General features: G+C 37.3%; 1 protein-coding gene across 3 annotated transcripts in view; it reads right to left on the reverse strand.

The window, feature by feature from the left end:
- Positions 1 to 20,393, reverse strand: part of Reln (reelin) — a 461,189-nt gene that overhangs the window by 238,426 nt on the left and 202,370 nt on the right. For all 3 annotated transcript variants that reach the window (XM_047560479.1, XM_047560477.1, XM_047560476.1), the window contains exons 5-6: positions 8,694 to 8,726; positions 5,340 to 5,418 (exon numbers count right to left, since the gene is read on the reverse strand). In XM_047560479.1, the coding sequence (XP_047416435.1) occupies positions 5,340 to 5,418; positions 8,694 to 8,726 (112 nt within the window). The remainder of the gene's footprint in view (positions 1 to 5,339; positions 5,419 to 8,693; positions 8,727 to 20,393) is intronic.

The raw sequence follows: 20,393 nt of genomic DNA on the forward strand, positions 1-20,393 counted from the left end.
ATTCTGCTGGAGGGGAAACATCTGTTGTCCTCTAGTTACCATCTATTATTGTGTATTTTAATAGTCCTGTGTTTCCCTCTAGAACATCAGTGATGGTAGAGCTCCGGATGCCTTCTGTAATCTTCAGAAAACAAGGATTAAAGGAATCATTTAAGCAAAACAAAGATTTCTCCTTGATTCTAATTGCCTGGAGGGTAAAGACACTTAATCGTTTTTTAAGAATTCATTAATTTTTTTAGTTTTCCTCCCATTCTAAGTTATAAATCAGAAATATCACCCATACTTTTCTTATCATTGAAATATTCTTATCAATAAAATTTACACATAGTGATATACAGAGATCTCAGGTTTTGGAAACACACTTATCTATATAGCCAATACCCTCTCAAGATACGTATAACAGATCATCACCCTAGAAAGGTCCTTCTTGCCCCTTCCCAGTCAATACTTTATCCCTCAAATGACTACTAATCTAATTTATGTCACTTTAGATAAGTTTGCCTATTCTGGATTTCATATAAGTGGAACAAACTCTTCAAGTCTAGTTCCCTTCATTAAACATAATATTTTTGAGATTCATTCAACTGTTTTAAGTATCAATAATTCACTGCTGAGAAAAATTCCATTGTGTGGCTGTTTCACTGTTTATCCATGTTCCTGTTGACAAGTATCTGAGATGGTCTAGATTCGGGCTCTTATGTGTATTTCTTTAAAGAAAAGTAAAGATTGTTCTCTGATCACGTGAAATACTAAACTAAAATAGTTTAATTCACAGAAGAAACTATGAAAGTGTAGTTGATGTGCAAGTTGTGGCTGCTAAAATTAAAAGTTCATAAGATTTAGTTATATATGAGATTTTCCTTCCCATTTTTGGAGGAGGGGGTGGGAGGATTGTTGCCACATGACTAAGACATGACTGATCCCCCATCTCAGCAGTGCAGCTGAGAATGATGAATCCTGAGAAACACTAATGAACTGGTGTTGCTCCATCTGCACTTCTTCCCAGTCCTGGGATTCAATGGCACATTAGAATTGTGTCCAGGGTAAGTCTGCATATGTTCCAGCATCAGGGCAAAGTAAAGCGGAGAAGTCCCTCTCATCAAGCCTGAGCTACTGCTGTATTGGTTTTTCGGTTCTCTTCATCTGAAACTTTGCTTTTCATTTCTCATTCAAAGAAGCAATTAGAAGAAGCTGGGAGAGATAAGGGGCCACATTCCTAGTAAAGTCCCAAGATAGATTTGGGAGAAAAGAGTGGAAGGACTCTATGCTGCCCCAGGAGGCCAAAGGACCAGACCTGCACAGCTGTACACCAGAACACAGCCTCGCAAAACTGCTGCAGGTGGCCCGGTTCAGGCACAGAGCAGTTTCCATGCCTTCAGGAGGGCTCCAAAAGGAGAGAGGGCTCTGAAGGATGGGACCAAGGCTGTTTCTGTGAACCAGTCACCAAGGACTAGAGGAGATAAGGGAGGACTGGGTGCAAATCTGCAGGAACAAATGTCTGGGACACAGTGAGATATCCTCACTTACTATCTTTTTTAGCAATAATAAACTCCCTCTGAAAGTTAGCTTACAAACACCCTCAAAATGGGGGAGGACAAACCGGAGTTGAATGAAATTATGCTTCCACCAACTTTACAAAAGGGGACAATAAAAAGGAATTAAGTTGGGTTATGGAAGAATAAAAAGTGAGTTTTTCTCTGATACCCTAGTTTATGTACAGATCCTTAACTATATTCATTTAAGTATAAACAGTTTCTGGAAGGACTCACAGAAACTGTTATACCAGTTGCCTGTGGAGAAAGAGAATACAGGTCAAATGCAAAGAAAAGACCTATTTTTATTGTTTATATTTCATGTTAATTAACTTTTCACCAAGTAAAATTATTAATTTTTAAATCAATTCAAATGCTTAAATTGAGTAGTAGACAGAACATTCAATATTACATTGATGTAAAAAATTTTTTTTCTTGATTCTATTCAAACTGCCATCAAACACTTGGAAGAGTAACTTAGCTATTACCTTTATTCACAATAAAGGTTCTCTCATTTTATGTTCTTTGTCTTTTATGTGGTCATTTGTACATGAGACAACAAACTTGGATATTAATGGAATTACATGAAGTAAAAGGAAAATTGATTTCATTAAACGAGGTTAATTGAAGCAAATGAGTAGTGAATGATTTAACTTTTAACCTGACCTACCTATTTAACACAGCACAGGCACAGCTTTCTTTCTTTCTTTTTTTCTGTATTGAGGATTGAACATAGGGTCACTTTACCAAGTCACATTCCCAGTCCTTTTTAAAAGTTATTTTGAGACAGGGTTTCACTAAGTGTCCCAGGGTGGCCTTGAACTTGTAATCCTCCTGCCTCAGTCTCCTGAATCATTGAGATTACAGGTATATGCCATCACTCCTGCTAACTTTAGTTTCTTAATCTCTCCTTTTACTTGTCCATAAAAATCACAAATTGAATAATGCATATGAAGCTTTTAGAACTTCATGGGAGAAACATGCTGATATAAGCAGGCCCTTTTCCTCAGTGTTGTCACATTTATTTGGTGATGTAGTTAGTCATGGCAATTTGGCCCAAAGCAGCACACCTAGCACTCTTTGTTTCTCTCTGGTGGTGTGTGCAGGACCTAGAGACAGAGTTGGCAGCAAGGATTCTCTTTCCACACTGCCACAAAGCTTTGGTATGTTTCTAATTCTTCTGTGGGATAAAAAGAAAGAAAATATCATAAGGGACAAAAATCTTGTGACAAAGTATGTACTAAGAAAACAGACTTCAGGAGAGTGAAAACTGCCTATAACGTTATAAAACAAAGTGGGGCTTTGCTGCCGTTTTGCAAATATTTAACTGGCATAAATGATTTTATTGGGTACTAGTTTGTGACTTTAGAGAGTTTATGTTTATTTTTAAGAGGTTCAAGGCATCCAATACCCTCGTTTTCCTTCCTCTATGATTCTGCTATAATGCTATTTTCACTGATATATGTGCCATAGCTTATGTAATACAGATATATTTGATTCTATGTTTGTTTTTCATGCAAATGCAATGAAGGAGGGGGGTCAAATAAATTAGATTAAGACTATTGTAGCAATAATGGTCTTTTTTTTTAAAACTCATATCTGGATTTAGAAGAGATAAATAGTTCATTGTGCAAATACACCACAGGACGAAAGATCTGGGGAGGGAGGGAGAGGAAAGGAACGAGGAAGAAAGAGGTAGAAAGAGGAAGTAAAGAAGAGAATGAGAAGGGGCAGAAGGAGAGGAAGGGAGGGAGGGAGGGAACTAACATTTTGAGCACCACCACACCTCAAGCATTCTGCCCAACCTTTGCACATGCATCCAACTTTAAAACAAGGCTGAAAGGACAATATTTGCCCTATTTTTGCTGTAAGGAAACGGAGCTTGGAAAGGGAAAACAGCTTTTCACTTTTTGCAGTGTACCTGGTTAGCAAGTCATTTGTTCAGGAATCAAACCAGAATGGCCTGATCTCAGAGCCTCTGCCACCTTTTGGTCAACAAAGTCATCTCTCAAATAATGAGGGTGTTGTATTTTTTCTTTTCAATCTCCAAAAGGCTAAGTGAAGGAGACTGTGGGCAATAAGGGATAAAGTAAAATTACTCTAAAGTATATTTGATAGAAGACCGAAGCAGTTAGCTTCTTAAGGTTAAAAAGAGGTTTTTGTTTTTTTTTAAACTAAAGTAGGAAAAACCATAGCTTAAGTAAAAGGGACATAAAATCCATAATTTTTGCCAAGAAAGCACATATTAGATCAGTCATGAAAATGGGTGAAGCAAAATCAATCACATTTTATTGATTTAAAAAACAACAGAATTTGAACCACATAAAAGTCACATTTTATATTTGTCAAGAAAACTCATTGAAGACCATGAATTAGTGTGACAGAAATGAACTTGCCTTGAAAGAAACAAATCATTCAATAACATCTATATTAATATAATATGAAAAAGCCAAATGTCAAGAGAAGTAGAGAATTTTTCCTGGGTAAAAGTGATGCTTAGAAAGATTTTTTCCCTTTTCTTAACAAAGATCTCAATTTATTTTAGGAAATTTATCCTTAGAATGTATTCAAAAAGTAGAATTCTGTTGACAGATTGTTTCCTTAAATGGCACATAAATTATGAGACTTTATGACTCTGTCTAGTCTAATAATAGTTTGTTCTATATTTACACTATCTAAACCTATATTTCTTTCTAGGGAAAGCAAAGAGGTGCCTTGCCTAGTTTTAAGTCCTGACACTCTCTATATGTCATCTATACTCTCAGTTCAGGGGTCCCTTTCTCCAAGAACTTCCCATCAGAGTCACCTTTCCTGTTTTGGAATTTCACAGTACTTTATTTTATACCCCTCCATCACATTTGATTTCTATTAGATTATAAACTAAAAAATATGTTCCTAGTGTTTCCTAGGAAAGTATTAGCTAATTGAGATAATTGTATCCCTTTTTAATTTTTATATAAATAGTTACTGCTAAGTATTTGTTAAAATAGTGAAAGTAAACAAAAACAGGAATGAATATCATAATGCTACCATTCAAGCATGAAATGGTAATTCTCTTTCTAGTCTCAAGTATTGCTGGATTTCCAATTGTAACTTGAAAGTTTACATTAGCATTCTCCAACTCTTCACCGTCCCATACAGCAGCCTATAGTATCACAGAAAATCCAAATCCAGATGGTCTTTTGAAATTATACAGATTGATTGTAGCTCTGACTTAACAGACTTATTCTTCTGAAGTCAGCAAAAACACAACAAATTGCCAACAAAGTCAGGCATTAATTTATGTATGCAACAGTTTTTAGGGACTGAGTTTGAGTTCATTATTTCTTTGTCCTCAAAAGCCCAGGGAGTTTGAACTTTTAAAACCATCTTCTAAAGAAAGATTGGAGAATAAATGATGAGGTGACCCAATAACTTAGAAATTATTTGGAAGTTTGGGTCAAATCATTTGTCATTTCAGACAAAAGGTTTCCTTTCTTTTACTTAGCATCAATGGAATCATTAGACACATTATAGCACAATGTTCACTAGGTAAAGATCTTGTAAAACTAAAAACAAACAAACAAACAACAACAACAAAACTAATCACATTCATGATATAAGAAGCACCTAGATCCAGTTCTGAATGAAGTCAAGAAATAGGCATTGTGTACAGTCAACATTAAGCCCATTCATTAAGCTTAATAATTCTCACTCATAGACTAGCACTAAAGAGCAATTTACTCTAAGTAACTGCTCCTTAAAGGAGCAGTTAGCATCATTTTTTTTTTGTATTAAACCAAAGTGAGGCATATTCTTGTAACTTACCATATATTTGGATTTAATTCTAGTTGGTGGTAGGAGTCAAAGTCATCTCGTAGGATAATGCTATCACTATGTATTTCAGCTGAAAGAAAAGGAAAATATTTAGAAAAGAATTATACTACAACAGTAAGTTTAGCTAAATAAAAGTGCCAATATGCTACATTTATGAAGAATAATAGTATTTCATATTAAAACTGAATTTCAAACCAGCATTTAATTGCATTTGCTTTGTCCCTAAATTAGTATGGGACAAGGGTAAAGGCCTTGCTGTTTAGACTCCTTCAAGTGTGGAATCCAGAAGCCCCAGAAAGAAACCTCCCAAAGTGTGCAGGCAGGAGGCAGCAGGAAGGCCAAGGTTTCCATGAGCTCCTGAGGAGAGGCCACACAGGAACTGTCTCATGTCTTGACACAAACTCATCCAAGTCTTGAAAGAGACTACCCAGGTTGCCTGTAATCCCACTGGCTCAGCAGGCTGAGGCAGGAGGATTGTGAGTTCAAAGCCAGCCTCAGCAAAAGCGAGGTGCTAAGCAACTCAATGAAACCGTGTCTCTGAATAAAATACAAAAAAGGGCTGAGGATGTGACTCAGTGGTCAAGTGCCCCTGAGTTCAATCCCTGGTACCCACCAACACCAAAAAAAAAAAAAGAGAGAGAGAGAGAGAGAGAGAGAAACTACCCAAGCAGATCGAGTCTACACCTCACTTTAAACATGAAAGGCAGTGGAATGTTCTGGCTATTTATTGTCAGCTAAAGTTGCTGTTTATTGATCCACTTTCTGTTTTCTTTAATACTATCCCTTTTGCCCTGGCTTGCTTTCTCATTGCCTACATTCACTCAGTTTTATTTAGTGTGCTTTAAATTGTTAACACCCCACACACACTCTCAGAAATGCATAGGAGAAATTATCTATGTGAATAAGTAAAATTCCCAAATAACATTAATGTAAAAGTCAGGAGAATGCCAGGGAACCAAATGGTTTTAAATACATTATTACTATCCTTGAGATTATGTTAAATACCCAGTTTTGAGCTTTTGGCTCTTGTGTATGTCAAGATCAAAGAATGTTTTCATAACTGTAGAGTTCATATTTCCTTTGAAAACAGAGGGTGGGCAAAAACAACAAAGAAACAACAACAACAAAACAATTTCATGGCCAGCTACAATTTTAAGGGTGCTCAAGGTGTAAAAACTTAATGCTTTAAAAACACTCTCATCTGATTCCCATGATTTGCTTAGGAAATTTGCTTCAGCTAATAAAAGTTCTCTGGGTCTACACAATTTTGTTTGAACTGGTTAACAGATGCCTTTTGCAACATTAAAAATTATATCACCTGATTAATAACAATGACAAAAAAAAAAAAAAAACCTACAATTTATACTTTTTCTCCAAGGCAATGTCTTCTGTTTTGTGGGGTTGGGGAGTGGGGATAGCTCAGATGTAATTGTCTGATCTCAGTGGGTAGCTCAAGCCTCTACCAAATATGAGAAAGCATACTTTCAAATTCTCTTTGGTGACAGCCCCACCTGTGGCAGTCCTTGCCCTCTTATACCAGGTATGCCAGCAGACAGGTACATAATGAAGTCCCAGAGACCAGTGAGTCAGCTACCAAGAGCACTGGCTCTCAGACTTGAAGCCTCAGGCACGAGAACAGGGGGGATGCGGACACACACTGGATAGGACGCTGTGATGGACCCTGTGCATGGGGGTGATTTAATGGTTCCTTTGAGCAATTGCACGCAGGGCCTAAAATGCCCACGGGGTTCAGCTTCTCAAATTCCCAACCCAGCCAGCACTTGAATGCACCACTGCAGGTCACCAGCCTGTCTTCTGTCCTAGCTGCCAGGAGGCATGCTTCTAAGCACTTATGTTCATCTGCCAAATAAGAGGAGCCCCAAGCTATAGCATCACATAAAAGTAGAGCTACTCAAGGCAGATTTTCCAAAGAGAAAAATAAATTAATTGGGTTTATAGGTTGAAAGGAAAAGCCCCAGAGACTAATAGCTGACCTGTTTGGAAGGCCTACAGTGAGAGACATCTGAAAAGGCTGACCTGGCTAGGATAGTTTCTTTTCATGCTTGTTAAATTGTGTAGTGTAGGAAATTGCTTTTAAAATAAGTCTTCACTGACACAAATGAAAAATTTAACTCTTATTCACTTGTTTTCTAGAGACCATACAAAGGCAATGAGTAAGTCTTGATGGGTCTTGGTTCATGTATTTATTTATTTCCAAATAAATAATTGTATCATTTGCTGTACAATTTTTCATTTACTGTATCATTTACTATTCAATTTATACATGCATTTAACATTTCTACCAAACTTATGAGGTAGGTACTATTATTAATTGCATTGTACAGATAGGAAACTGAGGCACAGAGGGGTTAAGTAACTTGTTTGATGTCAGTGGTTAGTAAGTGAAGAAGGTGAGATAAACTCAGGCAGTTTGGCTCCAGAATCTGGTATGTGTGTGTGTGTGTGTGTGTGTGTGTGTGTGTGTGTGTTTGTGTGTTTCTGGGACTGAACCCAGGGTCTCACATATCCTAGGCAAGTGCTCTACCACTGAGATACACTCCTAGCCTTAGAATCTATACTTCTTCTTCTTCTTTTTTTTTTGGTACTGAGAATCGAACCCAGGGTGCTTAACCACTGAGCCACATCCCCAGTCCCTTTTATATTTTATTTTCAGACAGGACCTCACTAAGTTGTTGAGGCTGGCTTTGAACTCACGAGCCTCTTGCCTCAGCCTCCTGAGTCACTGGATAGAATGGGTACTTTCAACCACTGTACAACCTCATGCTGAGAACTGTGGGCCACTGAGTCAGGACACTATGAAATAATTGGTAGCATTTTTAAAAAGTAGATAGTTACTTAAACAGCCTCCTTTCAATTTTTGAAGAAGTGACCAAATTATTTCTCTTTTTCACTTTGAGCAGAAATCAAGACTTTCTTCACTTTGAGCAGAAATCTCAAATCTGAAATGATATCAGCTCTTCCTCCTCCATGGTTCTTTGCTCACTGCCTCCGTGCTCTAGTTTTTATGATGGATAGGAGCTCTGTGGATAATTTTTCACTCAAACACTCAGCTAAAAGGTGACACTGAACAGGGACCCGAGAGTGAGAGGACTAGCAGATATGAAAGTTCCTGTGTGAACTGGCAGCTGGGCAGTATGATCACTGCCTCAGGGAGGTTCTGTGTTCAGGCACAGTTGGGACCCGTGTCAAATTTCAGTGGATGATCAGTGAATCACGAAGGGCTGAGAGTTTCCTCACCTCTGTAACACCTGCCCCCACAGTCAGAACACAGAAGCAAGCAGATCACATAATAAGGTTAAACATATCAGAGTCTTAAACACTTACCTAGATGTGGGTGTGTAGTGGCCTCTGTTGGAGCTGGACCAAGAGAGGAAAAGAGAAAGATGACCGATTAGCAACAAGAGCAAAATGCAGTGATAAACAATCACAAATGCCATTACAAAATTTAGGTTGCACCAAGCAAATCAAAAGACTAGAGACTTTTTGGTGTATTTAGGAATAAGAAAAAAATATGATGGCCAACTCTATTTAGTTACTACATTTAAAAGTAATAGATTCCTCCTAGAATGAAGATAGAACCATTTTCACACAGGACAGTGGTTTTTTTTTATATAGGCTTAGTCAGGTACTCTTGAAGCACACAATATAATGTGATGTGATAGTTAATGGACATGTCAAAATCTTTTCTGAGCACCCATTACCTGCCAGGACTATGCTGGGCATCAGGAAAATGGAAACAGAAGCATTCTCCTGGCCCTCAAAGAGCTCACTGTCTGGTGGGGACAAGGGTAGCAGGGTGGAATAAGCATTATGATAGTGTTCAGAGGATGCTGGGGCGGGTGGAGGGACGAGGGAGGGATGTCACATCCAGGCAGATGGGTAGGAGTGTTAAGAGAGGTCTCTATGGAGAGAAGATAGTTACTCCGCTGAGTTTTGAAAGACTAGCAGGAGGAAGAGAGAAGGAGCCAAGGGAGGGGGAAACTGCTTCTTTCTGGAATAAGAGTGGAAAGGCATGAAGAAGTAAGAGAGGATGGCTGTGTGGGGGAACCACAAGTTCAGTATCACTGGGTGAATGTTTGAGCAGATTAGAAAAGATGAAATTGGAAATAATGGGAGGACAAGATCATGCAATTAAAGGCTAAGGACTTTGGATTTAACCATGAACGCAAGATGATCCCCAGAACCTCTTTGAGAACAAGATGGCATGTTCAAATACGCATGTGAAGAAAGGGCACTGTGGAAGAGTATGGAGATACAGAACACTACCAAGTTGTACTTTGCTCATGTTTTTTTTCTCAAAGGAGAAACAGCAATTCACTACATCAATTTACCACGAAGAAACATCAATTCAATATTTAAAAATTATGATTCATGATGTAATCATGAATATTTTTTAAATCATTCATATCTGTCAAAGAAGTTCAGCTAGATATGGAAAAACTAGCTATCACAAAGGGCAGTGGTTCATTGTTAGATTAAAAATCCAAACTTAACAGCATTTTAAAACAGGAGACCAATGTATGTCTTACTGCTTAACATATTATTATATTAAGACCAATGTATGTCTTACTGTGTTAATATATTCTGCACATTGAAAATAATTGTGCTCAGTTTTTTGAAACAGATTCTATAGAAAATATGAGTATAGTTGTATGCAAATTCTCTGAATAGTCATACTTACAGAAATCTTGAAAAAAAAAAGGTATTCTTGTGTTTTATGCTAATGCTTATTGGCTAAGTTGTAGGATAATTTCACAAAGATTCACTCTATGTTGCAGATTTTCTTGAAACAAAAGGAGAACTCGCCAACTACACAACAGTCAAAGACAAAAACATGGTATAATGATATATGTTCTCTCACTAACATCAACACAGAAGCTAAACTGGAAGCTTACAGGAGAGTGAGAGCTTATTTGCAAGCTAACAGGAAAAATAAGGGAATTTGTGTTGAAACATAATTTCCAAAACACAAATTTTTAATGACATTATACATTTTCCTAATATGAATCAATGTCTTGGATATTTTAACTGTTAAGTCCTAGAATCTAAATTGTCTGCAAAAAACTACAAGAAAAATATGAAAATAATTTTGGAGTTATTTTTCAATTTTTCAACATGCTTGTTGTGATTTATAAGTTGGTAATACTAGGAAGATGTAAGAGTGAATGAATTTACTTGGTCAGTTTTAAACTGACATACATGAGCTTTAGCATCAGTTAGACTGGGTCTTCTAAAAAAATGAACAAATTTTGTCAAGGTGGATGTGGATATTAAAGGAAAATGATTTTTTGATACTCAGTTCAGTTATTCCAAGGCCTCTTCAAGTAGGTATGGAACAAGTAGGTATGTGAAATTACTTTTTTTTTTTTTAATACAAGGAATTGAACCCAGAGGTGCTTAACCACTGAGCCACATCCCCAGCCTTTTTATTTTTTATTTTGAGACATGGACTCACTAAGGTCCATGCTGAGGTTGGCCTCAAACTTGTGATCCTCCTGCCTCAGCTTTCTGAGTTGCTGGAATTACAGGAGTGTGCCACCATGCCCAACTGTGAAGTTACTGTTCAACTGTGAATTTTAGGAAATCTTAAAACAGATCAAGTATTCTAAAGAGATACATTCTAAGCATAAAACATGCACAAGATTTTGAAGCTTTAGTACAAAAAAAAAGGAAATGTGAAATGTGTCCTTAATAATTTTATATTGACTAAATTATGTTGAAATGTGTAATATTTTACATATTTTGTTAAATAAAATATATAATCAAATTAATTTCATTTATTTCTTTTTTATATGTGGCTACTATAATATTTCAAATTACTCCTGGGTTCACATTATACATCTATTGGGCAATGCTGAACTTGAGCTATGAGGAAGATCTGTACAAGGAAGCAATTAGGAAATCACTGTCACACAAAAGCGGGGAGAGTCATGGAAGAAAACCAAGGTGCTCAGAGACAATGTAGGGCAAAAGGAGAAGTAAAATTTGTTTATGTGCTTTCCAAAGTTGAGTTCAACACTAATCTCATAAAATCACAGCAGCCCAGATTGGGCACATTAGATAAAATGAGGTTGTATTTAAGTCCCTCAAAGTTTATTCTCTTGACAAATGTGCTTTTCTTTCAACTGACTTATTTCCAAAGGAAACATTAAGGTAATCATGTGACTAAAAAATACAGTAGTCCTGACAAATATTCAGAATGAGGATTGAGATTTGAACACACTGGAAAAAAAAAGGATGACTAAAAACAAATTGGGGGAGTGGTTAATGAGCTCTTTGTTACTATTATTGATCACTGTTTTAAAGAGCCTTTGAGTCGGGTAAGATAATGCACGTGCACATGTGTGTGTATTTATGATGACAGACAATTCTTATAAATACAGGTATTATGTTACAGGAAACATATCTCCTGAATCATTTTAGAATTCAAAGACCCTAGGTAGTTTTGCCTCAGGTATCTCTTCACCTAATTTGAAATTCAAATGTATTAAATTTCCAAACCTAAATATGACAAATTAGACATGGTCTGTGAAGTTAGTATTTAATGAGCTATGAACCTAGACTTTCATCTCCCCAGGAATAATTTCTTTATTACTTTTTGTATTTTATTGCAATAAAGCACCATTTGACCTTCAAGTATGATAATTAGGCTTCCAAAAATGTTATAAATTTAGAGTGAAAATAGTTCTCCCTGTGTTCAGAAATATACTTATGACTAGTATAAAAGCTTACTTAGTGTTTAAAGACAGCTAAATCACCCACAGAACTAGTAACATTAGCAATTATTTTTTTCTCCCTCCCTCTCTCATTTCCCACTTTGATTTGTGTTTTGTAACAACTTATCATCTTTCATAGTCTAAAATAAATGGAATAGAGCAAAACAAAAATGTATCTTTATAATCTATGACTGGGAATAGAAAACTGTTTCAGGTAAGATTTATTCTACTATGAACTGTCAATTATGACAGTTTAATGACTAAAACTTGTGATGTATTGTCTTATCATATCCATGCCCCTTCCTTGTGGGGGAAGATAATCATATATTATTCCAAAACTTACCTATGGTATGAATAAAAATTTTAAGTGAATAACCAGAATACAAAACAATATACTATTTGAATTATTGGTGAATTAAAAATATTGCTGTGTAATTGGGTAATTTTTTTTAATTCTATATTTTTAGAACTGAAGAACTACATTTCCATAGATTGGACAGATAAGAGGAAGAATAGCTGGAAGTTTCACTGAAGCCTGAGCACACATGGCTTTTAAATAGCATTCAGAAGTATGAAGGAGAAAGAGAAAGACACAAAGGAGGAGGAGAAAGAAGAGGAGAAGGAAGAGAGTGGGGTAGTCCAGAGAGGACCTTATAAACTAGACTTAACTAGGGGCAACTGGGGCAGTTAAAGGATTTCAGGCTGGGAGTAGTGACATGAGGTCTGTATCTAGGAGCTCTGTGATGGATGGATGGAAAGCCAGCACTACCCATCACCAAGGGCATTAAGCATGAGAAGAAGAGGGCTGATCACAGAGACACTAAGATTAAGTAAACTGGTCTAGGCATCTTGGGATTGACATACAAGGCAGAAAAGAATGAGCAAAAATTGCTATATAGGTTTTTGTTTAGTACCTGGGTTGATTATTAAGTCACTAATCACAACTACGATAAAGGGATGCAGATTTGGGGGAAAGTAAAGTTCAGTTTAAAATCTATTGAATTCAAAGTACCAAAATGATATGGACATATAAGTACCCAGTAATAATGGTGCCAGATAACAGCTAACAGCTGTAGGGTCTGTGCCAGACAGTCACTATGCTATGCACTTCATTATGGCAGTCAATCCTCACAACTTGACTAGGTTCCTTCTAGGCAGAGAATATTGTCCAGGCCCTTGCAAATGGACTGGGATGGCCAAAAAGGTCAATACTATAATTTTTCCTATTTTATGGACAAGACATTTGAGAATCAGAGAGTACCAGAGCAGAAATTCAGATGCAGGGATAGCTCTGAACTTCATGTTCTCAACTGCTTTGCCTTACTGACTTTCAGCACCAAGCAAACGGATGGAGTTCAGGAGATGAAAACCACAGGTCCAAGTGAGATCACCAGAGATAATATAAAAGTATGACAAGAAGTTCAAGGACAGAGTCACTGCCAGCCCCAGAATGCACAATGTAGGAAGAAGAGGAACGCATGATGAAATTGAGAAAGAGTGGGGAAGTCAGTCAGGGTGAGGACCAGAGGCCCCGGGATTGGCTGGCATCCTAGTGGATTAGTGGTGACCTTGAGGATGTTAGTTTCCATAGCATGTTGGCAGGAGAGGCCAGATGGCAGGGTTAGGAGTGAAGTCTGGGAACATGCAGTGTTCTTTCCCAAGATGGAGTGTCAGTAGGAAACATGGCCAGAGGGGTACACGCAGTCAAAGATGACATTCTTATTCCAAGTAGTGATTGGCGTTAGTGTGTCTAAACATTGAGGAGGAAGGGGGTCCCTGAACAGCAAGATATTGAAGCTATAAGAAAGAGAGGGCAAAATTATTGCAGCAAGGCCTCAGAGGAGATGGGAGGAATGTTTTTACACTGCGTTTAGGTTTTCTATAAATGTGCTTTGGTTATTCTCTTCTGGGTTTAAATTGGTACATCTATATTATAAGTTACTTAAGAACACCATTTGAAACTGCTTTATATTGTCACACAATTCCCACAGATCTGTTACAATTTCCATACAAGCCCACTGGGGACATACTGTAATATGTGCTAATTAATATTAACAAATTTCAATTCTCAAAAACTTGGTTATGAAAAAATATATTAATTATTATAGGAAACAACTGCATCTTTATGTGTACATTGAAAACAAGGTTGGATTAATAAGTTGCATGAAATAATAGTTCACAAGTCATAATAAAATTATGATTTATGTGTGTTGAAAACAGCTGTGCTCCCCTCCCCCAAGTAATTAGATAGATCCAACTAGGTTCTGTCCTTCAAACTAGAGAGAATCAAGAGGATTATATAGCAGCAGGAATAGGAAGCATACTTCCATAGGCATTCAGAAGAACTCAATGTCAGATCCTTCTCAGGAATAAATCTTGGTGTTTTGACTTTAGACTAGATAAAGCTGTCAAGTGGGAATGTATACAGCCATCAGAACTGAAGAGAAGGGTGTTTAAATCTATGTTCAATCACCTTGGAATAAACAGCACCAGTCCAAAACACCCTTCTTCAGGAAATTAAAAAGGAGCCAGACCCACCCAGGGCCAGTAGCAAGAAATTCCACTACAGTCATGTGAGTTAGTTCTTTGTCATTCCCCTTAATCTTGTCTGTCTTCAGGATCACTCAGGGACACTTTTTGCCTGCCATAGCCTCAAGAGGGCTTTAATTCTTTCCCTTGTTGGGTAGTTTGTGAGACCTTGAAGCAAGATTGGGGTTTCTGGATGGTTTTCCCTGAGCCTCTTAATTCAGCTCTCTTTGTGTGTAAATTGTAAAGCCCAGGGATGTCATGAACAGGAGCTGTAACTGCTAAACTGAAATTCAAGCTACAAAATAGCCATGGGGAAAACAGATGTCTTTGACTAGCAAATGTTTAACACTGGGAAAATTCAAGTGAAGCACATTATTTGTTTCCCTTCAACTATTAAAGTAGATATGGCAAAACCTAATTCTGACTACTAGAGAAAAACAAGGCTGACTTAATACTTTGCCTTTCAGGGTTTTGGAAAGACAGTAATACAAGCTATTGAATAACAAGTACAGAGTAAGGGAAGATTCTTTGCCAAATCTGATCTATAATTTGTATAATGTTTAGGTATAAAAAACCCATTTAAAAATTATTTTCTTTTTATTATTTGGTGGTTGGTTTGTGTAGCAGGCAGGGCTGGGGACTGAACCCAGGGCCTTACACATGCTAGCACTCTGTCACTGAGCCACACCCCAGCCCTAAAAGGTACTCTTATAGTGCTGAAAAACATCTAAGTAAATTAAACACCCCATTCACTTTATGAATTTGTTTATTAAATATTTCCCTCTTCTCTCATAGTTTAAGTAAACTGACCAAACCTTGATACAAATGATCTTAAAATTCCAAAGAGTTTGGAGTCTCAAGAAGAACACTGTCAACCACCATGGGCCCTAAAGAATATATCCTCACTTTCTACCATTCACTGTTTGGAGGGTGATGAACAACAGGAACTGCTGAGCCTGGCAGAAAGCAACCAAGGTTTTCTGTACCAGCTGTAAGCCTGACCCCTTTCCTCCTGACATAAAGCATTTGCCTTTGGTTACAGCCACTTCCATCAACCCAACAACAGAGAATTCCAGCATGGCTTATAAATGACCTGCACCCTTTGGGGGCACTACAGGGCATGACTGCTGTCAGGACGCTAAGCCCACCATCTGGCCTTGCTAAATAATCAATGTGTGTGTTTGAAGAGGGTATGCCAAGAAGCTCACAGGCCCATGAACATACACACACACCACTACTCTCCCTGCCCCATCCTTGCCTGTGATCTGTGCATGAGACTGGACTACAGCAGACATGCTGACCTGCTCACAGCAGCTTCACATTGGATGCTTTTTCCTTAAGCTTGTAGTTTATTTTCAAGGGCTCCCAAGAGGGTTCATTCTTTCCTAGGTTTTCAGGAAGTGTAGGCAGTAGTGATAATCTTCTTTAATGAGGTCATGGTTCTTGAAGATTTTCAATGGTTAATTTCTTAAATTTTCAATCTACTTGTTATGGAATCAACACTGGTCTGTGAGTCCCAAGATCTGGATTCTAACCCTGTCACTTATATTTTGTCAAGTTCACTTTCTTGGGTTCATTGCCCCTGGATCTGGTCTTGTGTGCCAAGAAAATTAAGCGGATTCAATAGAGTTTAAATGAAAATCTGTTGATAATTTTCAGTCTGCAGATTAGAACCTGCAGTTCCATGATCATAGCTTAAATTAAAATATTATTATTCATCCTTAATCTACATATACCACATTTGTTGCTGGTGTGTTCAACAGTACTCATTTTATGAGAGGGATATAATTTTTATCTGCAGCTCTTCCTAGATTGTTCAATAATAATTTCTGTAATATGCTGCTCTCTCTTAGTTCCTTTCAAGTTGTTTGTCTCCTGAAATTTCCTCTCCACTTTGCTTTGATAATCTCTAACGAGTGCCTCATCACTGTTCATTCCTTTAAAATCTTATAACCCAAATAATAGTGACATTTTGGACAAGCCCCTAAAAAGTCCCTTCTTGCTCCTTGCTCCAATGTCACTTTCTCACTGGGACTTAACTGACCTACTGTTACCCTATTCAAAATTGCAGTCTCCCTCTTCCCCTTTCACCCAACAGTGTGCTCTTATCTGTCCCTAGTTTCAGTTGTTGTTTTCTTCCTCCTATAGCAGTTGCCACCTTCTAACATGGTACCACATGGACTCATTTGTTTTGTCTTGTACATACCGTCTTTCTCCTCTCTGCTGGAATGCAGGCTCCACGACAGCAGAATCTTTGCTCTGTTCATTGATGTATTCCAAGACCTATCCTAGAAAAGAGCCTGGTCCATGGCAGACATTCAATAATGCTTGGTGAGAACTGAATGTTGAGTGTTTTCTCTTCTTCCTCTTTTACTGCTAGTGAATGAACCTAAGCATCTTCTACTTTCAAGACAATTGAGCCTACGGCCACTACCTCTGCCCTCTCTGTTCAGACACCCCCTCTGTGATACTCTGCTGGCCCCCACACCCCGCTGGCCCCAGACTAGAGATGAGAAAACTCTTGGTCCTTGTCTACACTGTGACATGTCAATAGAGCTCTGCTGGAGATTGTTTTCAATTACTCAGAATCTCAGAATTCGAGATGGAGAAAATCCTGAATCTGGTCCATGTTCTAACAGCATTAAGGGGATGCATTAGAGTTTCAGTGAAAATCTGTGAATAATTTCCAGATTTTTAAATGGTAGTACATACATTTTGTAACTGAGATCAACGGAAGGAACACTGCTTTGATATCAGCCAGCCTGCCTCACAGTGTCCCACAGCAAAAATTCCAGAAGAAAGTTTTTTAGGAAGGATAGTGAGTTTCCAATTGTAAAACGTTTAAGTACATTATTCAGCATTTACTGAGTGTATTCTTTATACCAAGCATTATTACATGTTAAAGAAAACAAAAAATGAAGTCATGATTCCTGACTTCAAAAAGCTCCCATTTGGGGGATATGAGTATTTAAATAAATAATTGTGACACAATAGAGACAGACCATGCTAGAGAGCCAGGCAAATGGTCACATAGGGAAGACACAGGAGTTATAGTTCAGAATTTCCCTATGGTTCCTGAGAAGTGATTTACCCCAACCTGCCACAGCAGAACTGGCCCTCCCTTTCAAAAGTAGAAACTTATATTTGTGCTTTTGGCAGGGAATTTGTATTATTTTCACATAACCCAAATAATACAAGTTCATTGTAAGAAATTAGAAAATACAGAGAAGTTTAAGGGGGAAAAGTGAAATATTCCCATTCTTACCACAGTGACCAGCTTACACTCTTATTTCAAGTCAGCTGGTCTCGCTATACCTTTGTTCCAATAAGATCTCTTCCTTTAAGATATACTGAACCTGTCTTCTGTGCCAGCATCTCTGCAGAGTAAGGTCACACTGACAGACCCTGATCTACTTCTCTATGACTCCAAAGCTGTCATAAAGCCTAAAATCCAAAACAAATGTCTGCTTTATTGGTTTTCTCTCCTCAGCCTCAAGAAGAGTAGCGCCTGACATTCAGGAGCTGACTTGGCTCTCCCAGCCAGGTCTTGGAATTCTCCTGCTAAACATAAACAACTTCAGACAAGGCCACTCGGTGACCTCAATGTATCAAGAAAGAAGCACATGCACTTCTTAATCATGTCTGAACACAGACACAACTTTAACATTACCCAAGTTACAATGTACCAAGTGACCCTCTCTCCGGGCTGGTAGAGGAGATAATACCTAAGCAAGGTCTGAAAGCCTGGGGAAGCCAGAATAAAAAGGTTTCAGGGGTTGGTCCAGGGAAGGGTACAAACAATACTGGGGTGATGGAGTAAGTTTCATTCAGGAAGTTTTAAGGTAGAAGTGAGAAGATGATGGGACATGAGGTGGGGAATGCAAACAGAAGTCAGATGTAAAGAATTTTCCCTGAATGCATGAAAAGCAGTGGGGATTTTATTATGAAGATAAACTACTGCTCCAAATTGAGACTCAGAAGGATTTTTATTTCTTATTTATTTATTTATTTATTTATTTATTTATTTATTTATTTATTTTTGTGTTGCTGGGGATTGAACCCAGGACCTTGTGCATGCAAAGCAGGCACTTTACCAACTGAGCTACATACCCAGCCCCACAGAAGGATTTTAAGCAGAGAAATAATAGAATCATCTTTCCACTGTAAAAAGTTCATTATCTCAGCTCTGTATAGGCACCAAGAAAGTGGGGCAACCAGGAAGGTTATCAACAATTCCCAGAGGAGGATGTGGCTGGACCAATGCTGGGCCAGTGAGAAGGGGAAAGAGAGAGAAATTGCCCTCCTCTTTTCTTAAACCAAGCAGACCTTTCAGCACTAGCTCACCAGGATGTCTTTCCTAAGGACCCCAGGCAACTCAGCTACCTTTGTGATTCGTGGATCTTCCATTTATATCCTAACCTCTGAGTTCCTCACCAGCAGAAAATGGGTGTCTTTTCACTTTCAAACCCATGTTCAATTCCATGAGCTAGGGCAGCAACCTTCCAGATGTTGGATATGTTTGCAGAATAAAGTCTTCCAATAAAGTCTTCTAAGGAAAGGAGTCAAGACTACAGACTTCCTAAGACATCACTAGTATGTGTTCTAAACTTTTAAACTATATTTAGCCAACAATACAATCTTGTAATAATAGCCATCCCCAAACTCCACAAAACAAAATTTGCTTTGTCTGAATTGTTTTTAATTAAAATCAACAAAACTATTGAATATGTTATAACTGAAAGACCCTATGATGTGGTATATAGTGATTGTCATTTTTTTCTCTAGTAAATATATTAGATATTCCTCATCTAATGCATAGAATTATGCATGTTATAATTGTTATTTTATTTGAGGAAATAATTAATGTTTTAATTAAAAGTAGATAGGATAAAAATAAATATATAGTCTACAGCACTAATCATTTTCCTTATTATTTCCTGACAGCAGGAAGCCATCAATCTTGTTAGAATTTTTTCTCATCTTATCTTGGTTAAATTGATGATTTCAATGTATTGGGTTCTGTTGGAAGAGCTCAGTGTTTTCCTTGTAGTCCTGGACTGAGCAGTGTTTTTAATAACATCCACATCCACTATCATTTAAATCTTGTTCACAAGCAAGGCTACTATCTAAGGTGATTTTTTTCTTGATGGTTGAGAATTTCTTTCCCCACTGATTTTTCTTGACTTTTCCATTTCATTTTATCCCTAATAATTCTTTTATAATAGAAAAGACTCTAAAGTTCAAGGTTTGAAAGAAATTAGTTTTTATGCAAGGATAAATGTTAATAAAATTAGACTTTTTTGACATTACACACTTTTCAGGATATTGATATTCACTGTTATACAGCATTCTATATTTTCAATAATGTGAATGTTTTCATAGTTTAGAAAAAATTTACATTGTGACTTGTGTAAGAATTCTTGAGCTTACTTACAGGGTCATATTTTAAATATCTGCATTCTCAAAAATCACAGAATAAAATCTGTAAACTGAAGAATATTGGTATATCTGAAACTATAGCATTTTCTGATTCAAAAATCATGTAAGTAAACAATCAGAAGTTTGCTAGTAATAATCATCAAATATCATATTAATTAGATAAAATTGTATTTATTATGTGTGTTGTATATATGTATATATATATATATGCATATGTGTGAGTATATAGATAGATAGTTTTCTAATTTTTCTAAGCCCATTAGATTTTCTTTAGCAGAAAGATAGTTAGTGGATATTTCCTTTAAACTCAATGGTGTAATTCTTACGTTAACAAATTCCC

The sequence above is a fragment of the Sciurus carolinensis genome, chromosome 8 (assembly GCF_902686445.1).
Source record: "Sciurus carolinensis chromosome 8, mSciCar1.2, whole genome shotgun sequence".
Taxonomy (NCBI): domain Eukaryota; kingdom Metazoa; phylum Chordata; class Mammalia; order Rodentia; family Sciuridae; genus Sciurus; species Sciurus carolinensis.